A 12,242-nucleotide genomic window follows, 5' to 3' on the forward strand; every position below is an offset into this window, starting at 1 on the left:
CAGACTCTTTTTTTTCTCTAGTTAGTAAACACCTGATAGAAGATCAATAGATAACATGGAAGGCTTCTGTTTGGGTCAGTGTGGGTTTCTGCTAGATGCTGGAATGCCCTTAGGACAGACTGGAGTGCTGTTACCTCCTCCACACCTCAAGCAGGGGCTCTGAGACCCTCCTCGGTCTTCGACACTAGAAGGAAAATCACTCCTTCCACAGAACTCTTATAGGAAAACCAAAAAATAACCATGGACTCCTATGATACAGACCATTTGCTCCAGAGTGATTTAATATGTGATTCGGGATTACATCCTATATTGTGTAATCATGACAACAATACCAAATTGTATCATCCAAAATCAAGTGATAAATGTGTCTATATTTATCTCCTGTCACAGTGAAGTGTACAAACTATGTACAAATAATAAGAACCTGAAAAGTCACTGATTAAAGAGTAAAAAGCTCTTTTTTACCTAAAGAAATACTGTTAGATTTTTCCAGTGCTAAGTCATTTCTTGGCAGTAAGTTCAGTTCCTTTGGAAGGTATACTTTTTCAGATAGCTGGATCCTATTTAGTAAATTACGGTTTGCCTACTGAAAGATGTTACATTTTCGATCACCTTCCAAAAATGCTTAACTTACATAAAAATGAGCTATGTACCAGAAGTTGGACTTATCAAGTTCCAAAGTTGTATTTAAGAATAGTTTTCGATCACACATTTTGTTTAAAACAGATATGAATAGTAGACCTGTTACCAAGTGAATCAAGATTAAAACATTTTCAAGAATTGACTATTCCCTAAAGAGCACTCCACACAAACTAAAACAAAAGTTCTCACCTGCTTAGTGACAGCATTTATGTCTCCTAGTAAAGTAACAGCCGGCTTTACATTATTACCCAATTCTTCTGCACAGATATCAACCTAAAAAAGAGACAAGGCTAAAGAACAATCCATGTTTATTCTGAAAAGTATGTCAGAAGTCAATTAAGACTGAATAAATTAACTGTGTATATAAAACACATGATAAAGAAGATTTGATATTCAGAAGTTCCTCAATAAAAAAAGTAAAAGTCCATAGAACTATATTAGTATCATAGCTAGTATAGAGAGCCTCATTTAAAAAGCTACTCTATGGAATTTTGGTATTGCTTCATTATACCCATAGCGAATGCATTTGACCTGATCAATTATGGTTTTGCATCTAATCAGTAAGTTTTATTGAATCACATTTGGAATTCCTATCTAGAGTGTGGGTTCTCAAATTTGAGCATATATCAGAGTCACCTGGTGTATTCTGGGCTTGATAAACCATAGACTGTAGGAGTCTACCTCAGAGTTTTTTATTTTAGTAAGTCTGGGGTAGGATCCAGAAATGTGCAGTTCTAACAGGTTTCACAGGTGGTGCTGATGTAGCTGGCCCAGGGAATCACATTTAGAGAATCACTCCAAGAACATGGCATGATTACTTCTCCATTTACTCAGAAGTTCCATTTCTGGATGGCCATGGACAAATGAAAATGGCTTCTGCAAAGAGGAATAATGTAGCCACCCCAAAGGGGATGTATCTTATTCTATAATCAAGAGGGGTAATCAAGAGGTATCAGTATCTTCCAGTTAACTCAGTCTTGCTTGTCTGCGGTTTTAGTTCTCAATGCGTTCAGCTGGGAAAGGAGCAATTAGAAGTTGACTCCTTAAGTAGCAAAAGGTAGACTGGGAAAAGGGCAACTATAGCTGGCTCATCAAACATTAAAATAACCCAAGCACAGTGGCTCAAGTCTGTACTCCAACATTTTGGGAGACTGAGGTAGGAGAATTGCTCGAGGTCAGGAGTTTGAGACCAGCCTGGGCAACACGGTGAGACTGTGTCTTTTCAAAAAAATAAAAATTAGCTAGGCATTGTTGTACGCGTCTATAGTCCCAGCATGTCAGGAAGCTGAGGTGGGAGGATCACTTGAGCTCGAGAGATTGAGGTTGAAGTGAGCCATTATCATGCCACTGCACTCCTGCCTGGGTGACAGAGCAAGATGCTGTCTCAAAAACAACCACCAAGCAAAAACATTAAGCAAAATGGGGCCAATCCGCGTAGAGCAAAAAGGTTTGAGTGCCACTATGCAGGTAGTATTTTCCACATCAGTAAAGAAACTGGCTTATAAGGTGGGTCATAATGATACAAGAATCATCAAAGACAGGTCAGAATACATTCCGGATACTGTTTAATGACATATAAAACAGTGTCATTTAGAAATTCCCATTGGAAAGGTAAAAGTTTTGGCATCTGAAAGAAAACCTCACTCCCTAACAAGGCCAAATGTTTTGTTCTAGTCTACCATCCTACAGTCTCTTTTCTCTACCTTTAAATATACTTGAATTGTGAAGAAAAGACAAATTATGCTTTTTAAACTATTTGAAAGTTAATTTTGAAAGGTTTTCTGGCTAGAAGTAAAGCGGCCCATTATGTTTCATAGGCTAGAAAAGGAAGCTTATTTTGGTACCTGTAATTATGTTAGACAATTTATAAAATGCTACTTACATAAAAAGAGAACAGTTTTTTAAATAGAAATCAAGAAGAAAACAGAGCTGATTATGGCTGATAGGGAGAACAACGAACACAGACATTTCTGATATTAAGTTCCTCCTAAGTACCTGGATAAACTTCACATCTGGCTGGTATCTTGGAGGCAGTCCAAAATGTAAAATCCAATTTAGTCTGGCACCAAATAACACAATTACATCAGCAAATTGCAAAGCCCTATTAAAAAAATTGATATAAAAGTATAACTATATTTCTTATTTGAATTATTCTAAAATTTATCTCTAAAGTATTTGAAAAGTCTAAATCGTTTGGAGCTTACATCAGACTTCAGAATCAGCTTCTAGGGTATTATTTGATCTTTCAAGCTAAAATAATTTGTAAAGCCATTCTATATAAATAGTTATCCAAAATATAAATTAAGTTTAAAAAATTACCATAAGCTGTATCTATACTCTTTTATTACTTTTTTATAATTAGAAAAATTAGTACAAGTTCACTGTAGACAATCCAGAAAAAAACAGAAAAAGTATAAGGCTAAAAACAAAATCACCCCATAATACTTTCAACCTATAAACTATTATGAATATCCTGGCATATTTTCATCCACTCTTTTTTTGTATGCAAATATATTTTTACATAGTTGACTTTATATACTATAATACTGTCTCATACACTTCTTTTTGTTTTGAGACACGGTCTCCTCTCTCTTTTGCCTGGGCTGAAATGCAGTGGTGCAATCATGGCTCACTGCATTCTCTACCTCTCAGGCTTAAGCAATCCTCCTACCTCAGCCTCCTGAGCAGTTGGGACTACAGGCACGTGCCACTGCACCTGGCTAATTTTTAATTTTTTGTAGACTGGTCTCGAACTACTGGGCTCAAGCGATTCACCCGCGTTGGCCTCCCAAATTATTTGGACTACAGGCATGAACCACTGTGCCTGGCTGTCTCATATACTTTTGCTTACATAAATGTTTTCCTGGCCTGGTGCAGTGGCTCACGCCTGCAATCCCAACACTTTGGGAGGCCAAGATAGGCGGATCACGAGGTCAACAGATGGCGACTACCCTGGCCAACACAGTGAAACCCAGTCTCTACTAAAAATACAAAAATTAGCCGTGCTTGGTGGTGTGCACCTGTAGTCCCAGCTACTCGGGAGGCTGAGGCAGAAGAATCGCTTGAACCTGGGAGGCAGAGGTTGCAGTGAGCCGAGATCACGCCACTGCACTCCAGCCTAGCGACAGAGCGAGACTATGTCTCAAAAAAAAAAAAAAAAAGTTTTCCTTTGTCATTAAGTTCTTAAATACAACTTTTAAAGTCTACATATTTTGCTGAACACATATACCAAAATTTATTTAATGTTTTCTCAATTTCTGGATATTCTGTTATTAATAGTGCTGGGTTGCACATCTTCATACTTAAGTCTTAATGCACTCTTCACGTTGGTCCCTAGAAAGAAGTATTTTTAAGACTATTGATCCATATTCCAGAATTGCTTTCTAAAATATTGTATCAACTAGATTTCTAAGTTTTATTTTATATATTTTAATACTTTTGTCAATATAACTTCTAATCTTTTAATGATTTTTACTTTCATAACACAACCACCCTTGCTTGCTTTTTCTTTACTTCACTTATCTTTGCCCAGTCTTGTTTTAAAGCTGTATCATTATGTTTCAGATGTGGCTCTTATAACACATATAGTTGCTGTTATTACTAATCTAATCTGAATGTCTGCCTTTTTCCAGGAGAGTTTATTATCATCATTGCTGTGGGTTTTGTTTTGCTTTTCACTTCTCATTTTTCTGCGTCTTTTATCTAGTTCCCATTTTTCTTGTCTTTTGCCATACAGGATCTGTATTTACTGCTTTTGTCTTCTTCGGTGATAAATGCAATTTTTTGCAGAAATTATATACTCAAAAATTAAGTACATACTCAAAAATCATCTTCAATATTGTAATAGTCCTATGAGACCCAATTTAACAAACAGATAACTGCAATCAGCAGGACAGACTTGCTTACTGATACTCTAAAACCCTTGAAATCATTGATTCAATTATTCATAGCCCCTTGCAACCTTTTTTACACTGGCAATGTCATTAATATTATCCTCTTAAAATCTGGCTAGATTGAAGATAAACTTCATTTTAACCTAAGTATAAAAAAAAATTAACAGTGTAAGAATTAACTTGGTTACTGTATATAGTAATATAAATAAAATGATGATATATTAAGGTAGCATTAAGTGAGGAACAAGTAAAGATCTAGCAGCAAATATTACATTTAAAAAGCCCTCAGAAGCCAAGTGTTCATGCCTGTATTCCCAGCACTTTGGGAGGCCAAGGTGGAAGGATCACTTGAGCGTAGGGGTCTGAGTACAGGCTGGGGAACACAGTGAAGCCCTGTCTCTACAAAATAAAAATTAAAAACCTTCAGAATTAATTTTAACCCATGAATGAAAATATGAAGAACACCAAATACGTGACAATAATAAACTATGGAAAGGGAAGGAAAAAATGGGATCAAAAAAGATATTTAGGGGACTGCAAATGAATCCATAATTTTTCGCTTCCTAAAAAGGAAAAAAAAAAAAACCCTAGGCCGGGCATGGTGGCTCATGCCTGTAATCCCAGTGCTTTGGGAGGCTTAGATGGGTGGATTCCTTGAGCCCAGGAGATCAAGACCAGCATGGGCAACATGGTGAAACCTCGTTTGTACAAAAAATACAAAAATTAGCCAGGTTGTAATGGCACACGCCTGTAGTTCCAGCTATTAATACTTGGGAGGCTGAGGTGGGAGGATTGCTTTAGCCCAGCCAGTAGGCAGAGGTTGCAATCAGGTGTGATTGCGCCACTGCACTCCAGTCTGGGCAACAGAGCAAGACCCCCTCTCCAAAAAACCCAAAAACCCTAAAGCAATATAAAATAATGTTAATAACTGATGCAATCCTACTTATCATATATTATTCCCAAATGAAACCTTTTTTACTTAGAGATTCATCTGTCTGTACTTTTTATGTTGACACTGAGTGGTGGTTATGTAAGTGTTCGTTACATTATTCTCTCTTCCTGTGTGTATAGTTAGAATATTTCATGATAAAGACATTTCAAGAAATTAAAAAGAAAAAAGTTATAGTACATTAAAAAGCATGTCTTAAAAATCTAAAAAGAGGAAGCTTCCAATGCCAGCCAAGATTGGATAAGTTTGAAGAAGCAACCCACACAGAGGGTGAGTTTCCAAGGTATTTCTCCCCCGTGTTTTGTCTCCTGGCTTTCACTCAAAGACAGCCCTACTTGCAGAACTGCAAGCAGCAAAAACTCGCAGAGAAACTGTTTTTTTGGCCGAAGGATCAGGAAAAGGGCCACTGCAAGCTGGACAGTCTGGGGGAAAATGGTCAGATTTTTTTTCTTTTTTTCTTTATCTCCCAGCTCTGCTCTGAGGGCAGCCCTACTGCAGAGCTGCATTGTGGTGGCTCCCAAGCAGCTGAAATTCCAAGAGAAATGTCATCTCTCAGGCAAGAGGGATTGGGAAAAAAGGGTCCCTGCGGTCTGAAGAACATGGGGACAATCCCCATTATTTTTTCTTCTGCAGCTTGTTCAGAGAGCAGCTTTAGTTATGTGATACTATAAGGGAGCAGCAAGAGCCAGGAAAAGGGGCACCTGAGAATGGGAGAGTAGGGGTGGGGAGCCTACAGAGGAGAGAAAATAAATCTCTAATTTGGGTATGAACCAGTACATGTCTGGGGCTCACCCCTGAGCTGAGCATGTGCAGACAGCCTGAAAACAGCACAGGAAAGGTTCTGAAACTTAAGTGACCCTGGAACTACTTACTTATGGTAAGTTCACACTTCAATTTGTAGTCAAGCTAATCTAATCATGTTGATTGATTGCTAAGAGAAACCAACAAAAATCAACATTCTACAGAGGATTTTAATATGACCCAGAATCTCAAAATATAATATTCAAAAATCCAGGACACAATCCAAAATTACTCAGTACAAAAAGAGCCAGAAAAATGTGATCAACTCTCAAAATAAAAGATAATGAATAGATGCCAATCTGAGATGACTCAGATGTTGGAATTAATAAACAAAGACTGCAGAAACTATTGTAACTTACTCCATCAAAAAGTATAGAAAAATATTCTTGAAAGAAATGTGAAAATAGAAGATCTGAGCAGAGAAACAAAATATAAAATAAAAGAATTAAAAAGAAATGAATAGATACTCAGGGACATGTCAGACAATATCAAAATGGATGAAGGTTGACATAGAAAACAATATTTGAAGAAAGAATGATGAAAACTTTCCAAATCTAGAGAAAGACAAATTTAGAGAAAGAAAGAAATTTTTAGATTCAAGACTTGAGAATCCCAAACAGGCTAAATTAAAATAAACCATGTACAGACACATCATAATTAAACTGCTGGAAATAAAAGATAAAAGAAAATATTGGGAGCAGCCATGGAAAAACAACATATTACATACAGAGCAACAATAATTTGAATAACTGCAGATTTCTCATATGAAACCAGGAAAGATAGTCCAAAAATAAACAGGTATGCTTAAAATTCCACGATTCTTTCAGAACTCCATCCTAGATGAAGATCACAAAATAATTTAAATTAGCCTAAAATCTACCAAGCCATTGTATTTAAAATGTGGAACGCCACACACCTGGATCTGGCTGCACCTACACAGTATGGATGGTTGTCAGGGACAACACCCTTCCCCATAGGGGTGGGCAAAAATGGCAGTTTATATTGCTCCACCAATTTCTGGATACTCTCTTCTGCATGAGCATAAGCAGCACCTACAAGAAATGCAAATGCATTGGACAATTCAGTTAAGCTCTAGGCACTGTGACCCTTAAAAAAGTTCATGTGGGCCGGGCACGGTGGCTCAAGTCTGTAATCCCAGCACTTTGGGAGGTCGAGGTGGGCGGATCACGACGTCAGGAGATCGAGACCATCCTGGCTAACACGGTGAAACCCCGTCTCTACTAAAAATACAAAAAACTAGCCAGGCAAGGTGGCGGGCACCTGTAGTCCCAGCTACTCGGGAGGCTGAGGCAGGAGAATGGCATAAACCCAGGAGGCGGAGCTTGCAGTGAGCCGAGATCGGGCCACTGCACTCCAGCCTGGGTGACAGAGCAAGACTCCATCTCAAAAAAAAAACAAAAAAAAAAGTTCATGTGAAATTGCTTTTTATTTATTTATTTTTTGAGACAGGGACTTACTCTATCACCCAGGCTGGAGTACAGCGGCATAATTTTGGCTCACTGTAACCTCTGCTCCCCTGGCTCAAGTAATCTTCCCTCCTCAGCTTCCCGAGTTGCTGGGACTACAGGCACACACCACCACCGCACTCAGCTACTTTTAAAATTTTCTGAAGAGGTGAGGTCTCCCTATATTGCCCAGGCAGGTCTGCTGGTCTTGAACTCATGGGCTCTAGCAATCCTCCTTCCTTGACCTCCTAAGAAATTGCTTGTAGATCAATACTCAAATATTCTCCTTCTGCCTATACGTGGGCTTAAACTCAAAACAAACTGTGACTACAGTTTTTATCGCTGTTATTTTTAAATGCTTACCAAAGTAAGAGTTCTAATCTTCCACCAATAATACTCTCAATTATTCTGAAGGATGTCTATCTCAAAACAAAAGTCACATCTCACAGCTCTTGCTACTGTCACTTACCCATTCTATGCTACGGTCCTACTGAACTACACTCTACAATTCCCTGAACACACTGGGAGGCCCAGGTGGCCTGGGAAGAATGTTGCCCCGAAAGAGAAAAGCTCTCTCTACCCTCACATGTTGGTCCTCATCTCCAGCAAACCTCCTCTACACAAGGTATCCTAGTCCAGGCATGGAAATTCTAAGGTGCATTAAGTTTCTAAAGATATGCAGATCTTTCTACAGGCTCTATAATTCTGTGATTGTAACAGAGCTAACCCCAGTGGGACACATTATCTTTTTTTTTTGAGGCAAAGTCTCACTCTTGTCATCCAGGCTGGAGGGCAACGGCGCAATCTCAGCTCACTGCAACCTCCGCCTCCCGGGTTCAAGCGATTCTCCTTCCTCAGCTTCCCAAGTAGCTGGGATCACAGGTGCCTGCCACCATGGCCGGCTAATTTTTGTATTTCTAGTAGAGACGGGGTTTCACCATGTTGGCCAGGCTGGTCTCGAACTCCTGACCTCAGGGGATCCACCCACCTCAGCCTCCCAGAGTGCTGGAACTACAGGCATGAGCCACCCCGCTCAGCCCACATTATCATTTGTTTTCACAGTTGTGTGCCTGGGAATAACCCTATACCCTATTCCCTTGATGGCACGAAAAATACCTTATTGTTCAAATATTCCATTTCTAATGTCATCAAGACCACTATATTTTTTTGCTATTTTATACTTTTTCAAGGCTAGTATATTATTCCATATTCTGTATTTATAATTCTCTACTAAATCCTAGTAAATAGTATCATGCACTTGCAGATTCAATATAATGCTCCATTCTACAAAACTATCTTGAAATCCCTTCTTATGTATGTATGATGAAAAATAGTTCCTTTTTTCATCCAGAAAGTGTTCTTGTATTCTCCTTCCTGTCTCAATGTCTTTGTACACTCAGTTCTCTCTTCCTGCTTTGCCTTTGGTCTCTATCCACTTGGTAAACCACTGTCTGCTTTTTCAAGATACAGCTGTTGTGTCACCTCTTCTGGATAGTCCTTCCATATTACCTACACAAGCAAATTGTTTCTGCTTCCCTTGAAAACCCACCTCAGCCTCTCTGTACACATTGCACAAGAGTATACCGCACTTACTTGTTACCAGGTCTATCTCCCCTCCCCAATAGGTAGGAACCACTATTTCTCTGTATCCCTCATGAATGTTTTATGTAATCCCTGCCTTATCATAAGCACTCATCAAATGTTTGTTAAAAGAAGAATGAAAATTAGCATCCACTGAGTGCTTTCCACATATTTTGCTATTTAATTGTATCCCACTGAGGCAGTTAATATCCCTATTTTACAAGTGAGGTAATCTGAAACTCAAAGCAGTTGTTTCTCAAAGTCACCGAGCTAATACATCATATAACACATTCAACTCAATTCTGACCTCAATTTTTTTGTCGTACACTATCAAACTATTTTTAGTTTCTACGTATTTAGTTCCTAAGCAGTTGATAATTGATTAGCATGGTCATAGGTGATCCCAGCAGCCTCAGTTCTAGAACACGAAATGGATACTATAATCAGTTCCTGACAGGAGTATAAGTTGGTTGGTACACTACCTCTGGAGAAAGCAATATGACAATATGTACAAAACTCTTAAAAATATTAATACCCTCTAACTTTTCTTTCTGGGAATCTTAAATCCTAAATACAGAAAAAGCTTTAGGCACAAACATGTTTGCCACAGCTACTCTAAACAAACAAATAGTAATTGGCAAAGATTTAAATATTTGCCAGGAAAGTAAGTGTTAATGTACACCTGAAGAGACATTAAAAAATATATTTAGGAAATACTTCTAAGATGAAAAATATTATAATCTTAAATGAATAAGGTAGAATACAAAGCTATATAGTATGAGCACAGTACGTAATATATATGTCAAAAGGAACAGAAATGTACTAAATGTTAAAAATAGCTACCTTAGATGAAGGAACTTCTACTTTTCTTGGTTTTCCAAAATGTTTTATAATAGAATAAACACATTTCACTAATAAGACCAAAGAAATTAAATAGGTAGTATTTCCTTAAAAGGGTGAAATCTCTGGGCATTAATGTCTATAATTTCAAAACAAACAATGCTAAATGGATGATGAGAATTCTTACTCCAATTTCAAACATTAGAACAGACATCAATAGGCCGGGCGCGGTGGCTCAAGCCTGTAATCCCAGCACTTTGGGAGGCCGAGATGGGTGGATCACGAGGTCAGGAGATCGAGACCATCCTGGCTAACACGGTGAAACCTCGTCTCTACTAAAAAATACAAAAAACTAGCTGGGCGACATGGCGGGCGCCTGTAGTCCCAGCTACTCGGGAGGCTGAGGCAGGAGAATGGCGTAAACCTGGGAGGTGGAGTTTGCAGTGAGCTGAGATCCGGCCACTGCACTCCAGCCTGGGTGACAGAGCAAGACTCCGTCTCAAAAAAAAAAAAAAAAAGTACAGACATCAATAAACAACGAAAGTTTATAAAAAGAATTGGCACTTTCAAAAGCCTAGCACGATTTAGAGTTCTATTCATGTTACCTTTCCCGATGATAAGAAGGGGCTGTCTGGCATTCTTAATAACAGAAGCTGCCGTGCACACAGCAGAGGTTTCTGCCATGCTAATAGGAGGTGACATGCAGCGCTCCACGTACCTGGAAATAAAGAGCCCTATTAATTAAAAGAGGCCAGCTCTGATCTTTTTATTGTGAAAATTTCAAATATATAGAAAGGTAGAAAAAATAGTACAATAAGTCCCCACATACCCCCATATAGATCTAACAACTTAATATCATTTTACCACATTTGTTTCATATATACACACATAAACATGCATTTATTTTTCCTAAACTATTTTAAAGTAAATAATAGGCATCAAGACACTTTACCCTTAAAAATTTCTCCATGCAGCTGTGAATAAGGACCTTCTCCTATATTCAACTATCACATCATTATCACATCTGGTAAATTAAGAGTTATTCCCTGATATCATCTAATAGCCAGTGAAATGGTCAATTCATTGACAGAAAATCTGAGTTAATGGCTTTGTACTGCAGTAGCAGTAGCAGCTGTCTTAACAGTAAAAACATCATAAAATCTAATGTTTGCTATGTGCCATTTATTCTCATTTATCTGTCAAAACAATGAGGTTAGGTATTAACATCATCTCCACTTCACCACTGAGGGAAAAAAAGGACTCAGAGACAGTAACTTATCCAAGATCTCCAGATGGCACATAGCAGAGACTGGATTGAACCAGTCATTCTGTCTCCAAAGTCCATGCTTTTAAACACCTTACCACATTTCTTTTTTTTTTTTTTTTTGGAGACAGAGTCTTACTCTGTCACCCAGGCTGGAGTACAGTGGTGCGAACTTGGCTCACTGCAACTTCCATTTCCCGAGTTCAAGTGATTCTCCTGCCTCAGCCTCCTGAGTAGCTGGGACTACAGGCACATGCCACCAAGCCTGGCTAATTTTTGTATTTTTCGTAGAGATGGGGTTTCACCATGTTGGCCAGGCTGGTCTCAAACTCCTACCTCAGGTGATCCACCCACCTCGGACTCCCAAAGTTCTGAGATTACAGATGTGAGCCACCACACCTGGCCTCACTACATTTCCACTGACTGGGAGTTAATATTTTAGTATCACAATATGCATTAGTAAAATAAATATTCAAACTGTCACAGTCAAGTATTTCTGGACACCAAGTCCTGTGACATTTCATTTATTCTAATTAATATAAATTATACTGTATAAAATTTAGACATATTGTCAAAATATTTAGACATATAATAGAAAAGGACAATCTGCATAAAATTTAAAAGAAGGCTTACAGAGTTAACTTACCTGAGCTTGCCCTCCTCCCCTTAGTATTATTTTGATTATCATGCTCAGCTATTAGGCAGAATAAACAGATGTCTTTTTTATCCAGCTCTCCCAAATAAAAATCACTCCTGGCCAGGCACGGTGGTTCATGCCTGTAATCCCAGCACTTTGTGAGGCCAAG

The 12,242-nt window shown here is 38.4% G+C and overlaps 1 protein-coding gene across 8 annotated transcripts in view; it reads right to left on the bottom strand.

Moving 5' to 3' along the window:
- The window catches only part of HACL1 (2-hydroxyacyl-CoA lyase 1), a 72,818-nt gene that overhangs the window by 44,418 nt on the left and 16,158 nt on the right, over positions 1-12,242 (bottom strand). For all 8 annotated transcript variants that reach the window (XR_005241918.2, XM_008009191.3, XM_038002899.2 and 5 more), the window contains 4 exons: positions 10,778-10,890; positions 7,202-7,337; positions 2,638-2,743; positions 832-915 (listed from right to left, as the gene is read on the bottom strand). Coding sequence is in view for 7 of the 8 variants with exons in the window: in XM_008009191.3 (XP_008007382.2) it covers positions 832-915; positions 2,638-2,743; positions 7,202-7,337; positions 10,778-10,890 (439 nt within the window). In the remaining variant the exon portion in view is untranslated. The remainder of the gene's footprint in view (positions 1-831; positions 916-2,637; positions 2,744-7,201; positions 7,338-10,777; positions 10,891-12,242) is intronic.

Source organism: Chlorocebus sabaeus, chromosome 15, assembly GCF_047675955.1.
Source record: "Chlorocebus sabaeus isolate Y175 chromosome 15, mChlSab1.0.hap1, whole genome shotgun sequence".
In the NCBI taxonomy this organism is placed as follows: domain Eukaryota; kingdom Metazoa; phylum Chordata; class Mammalia; order Primates; family Cercopithecidae; genus Chlorocebus; species Chlorocebus sabaeus.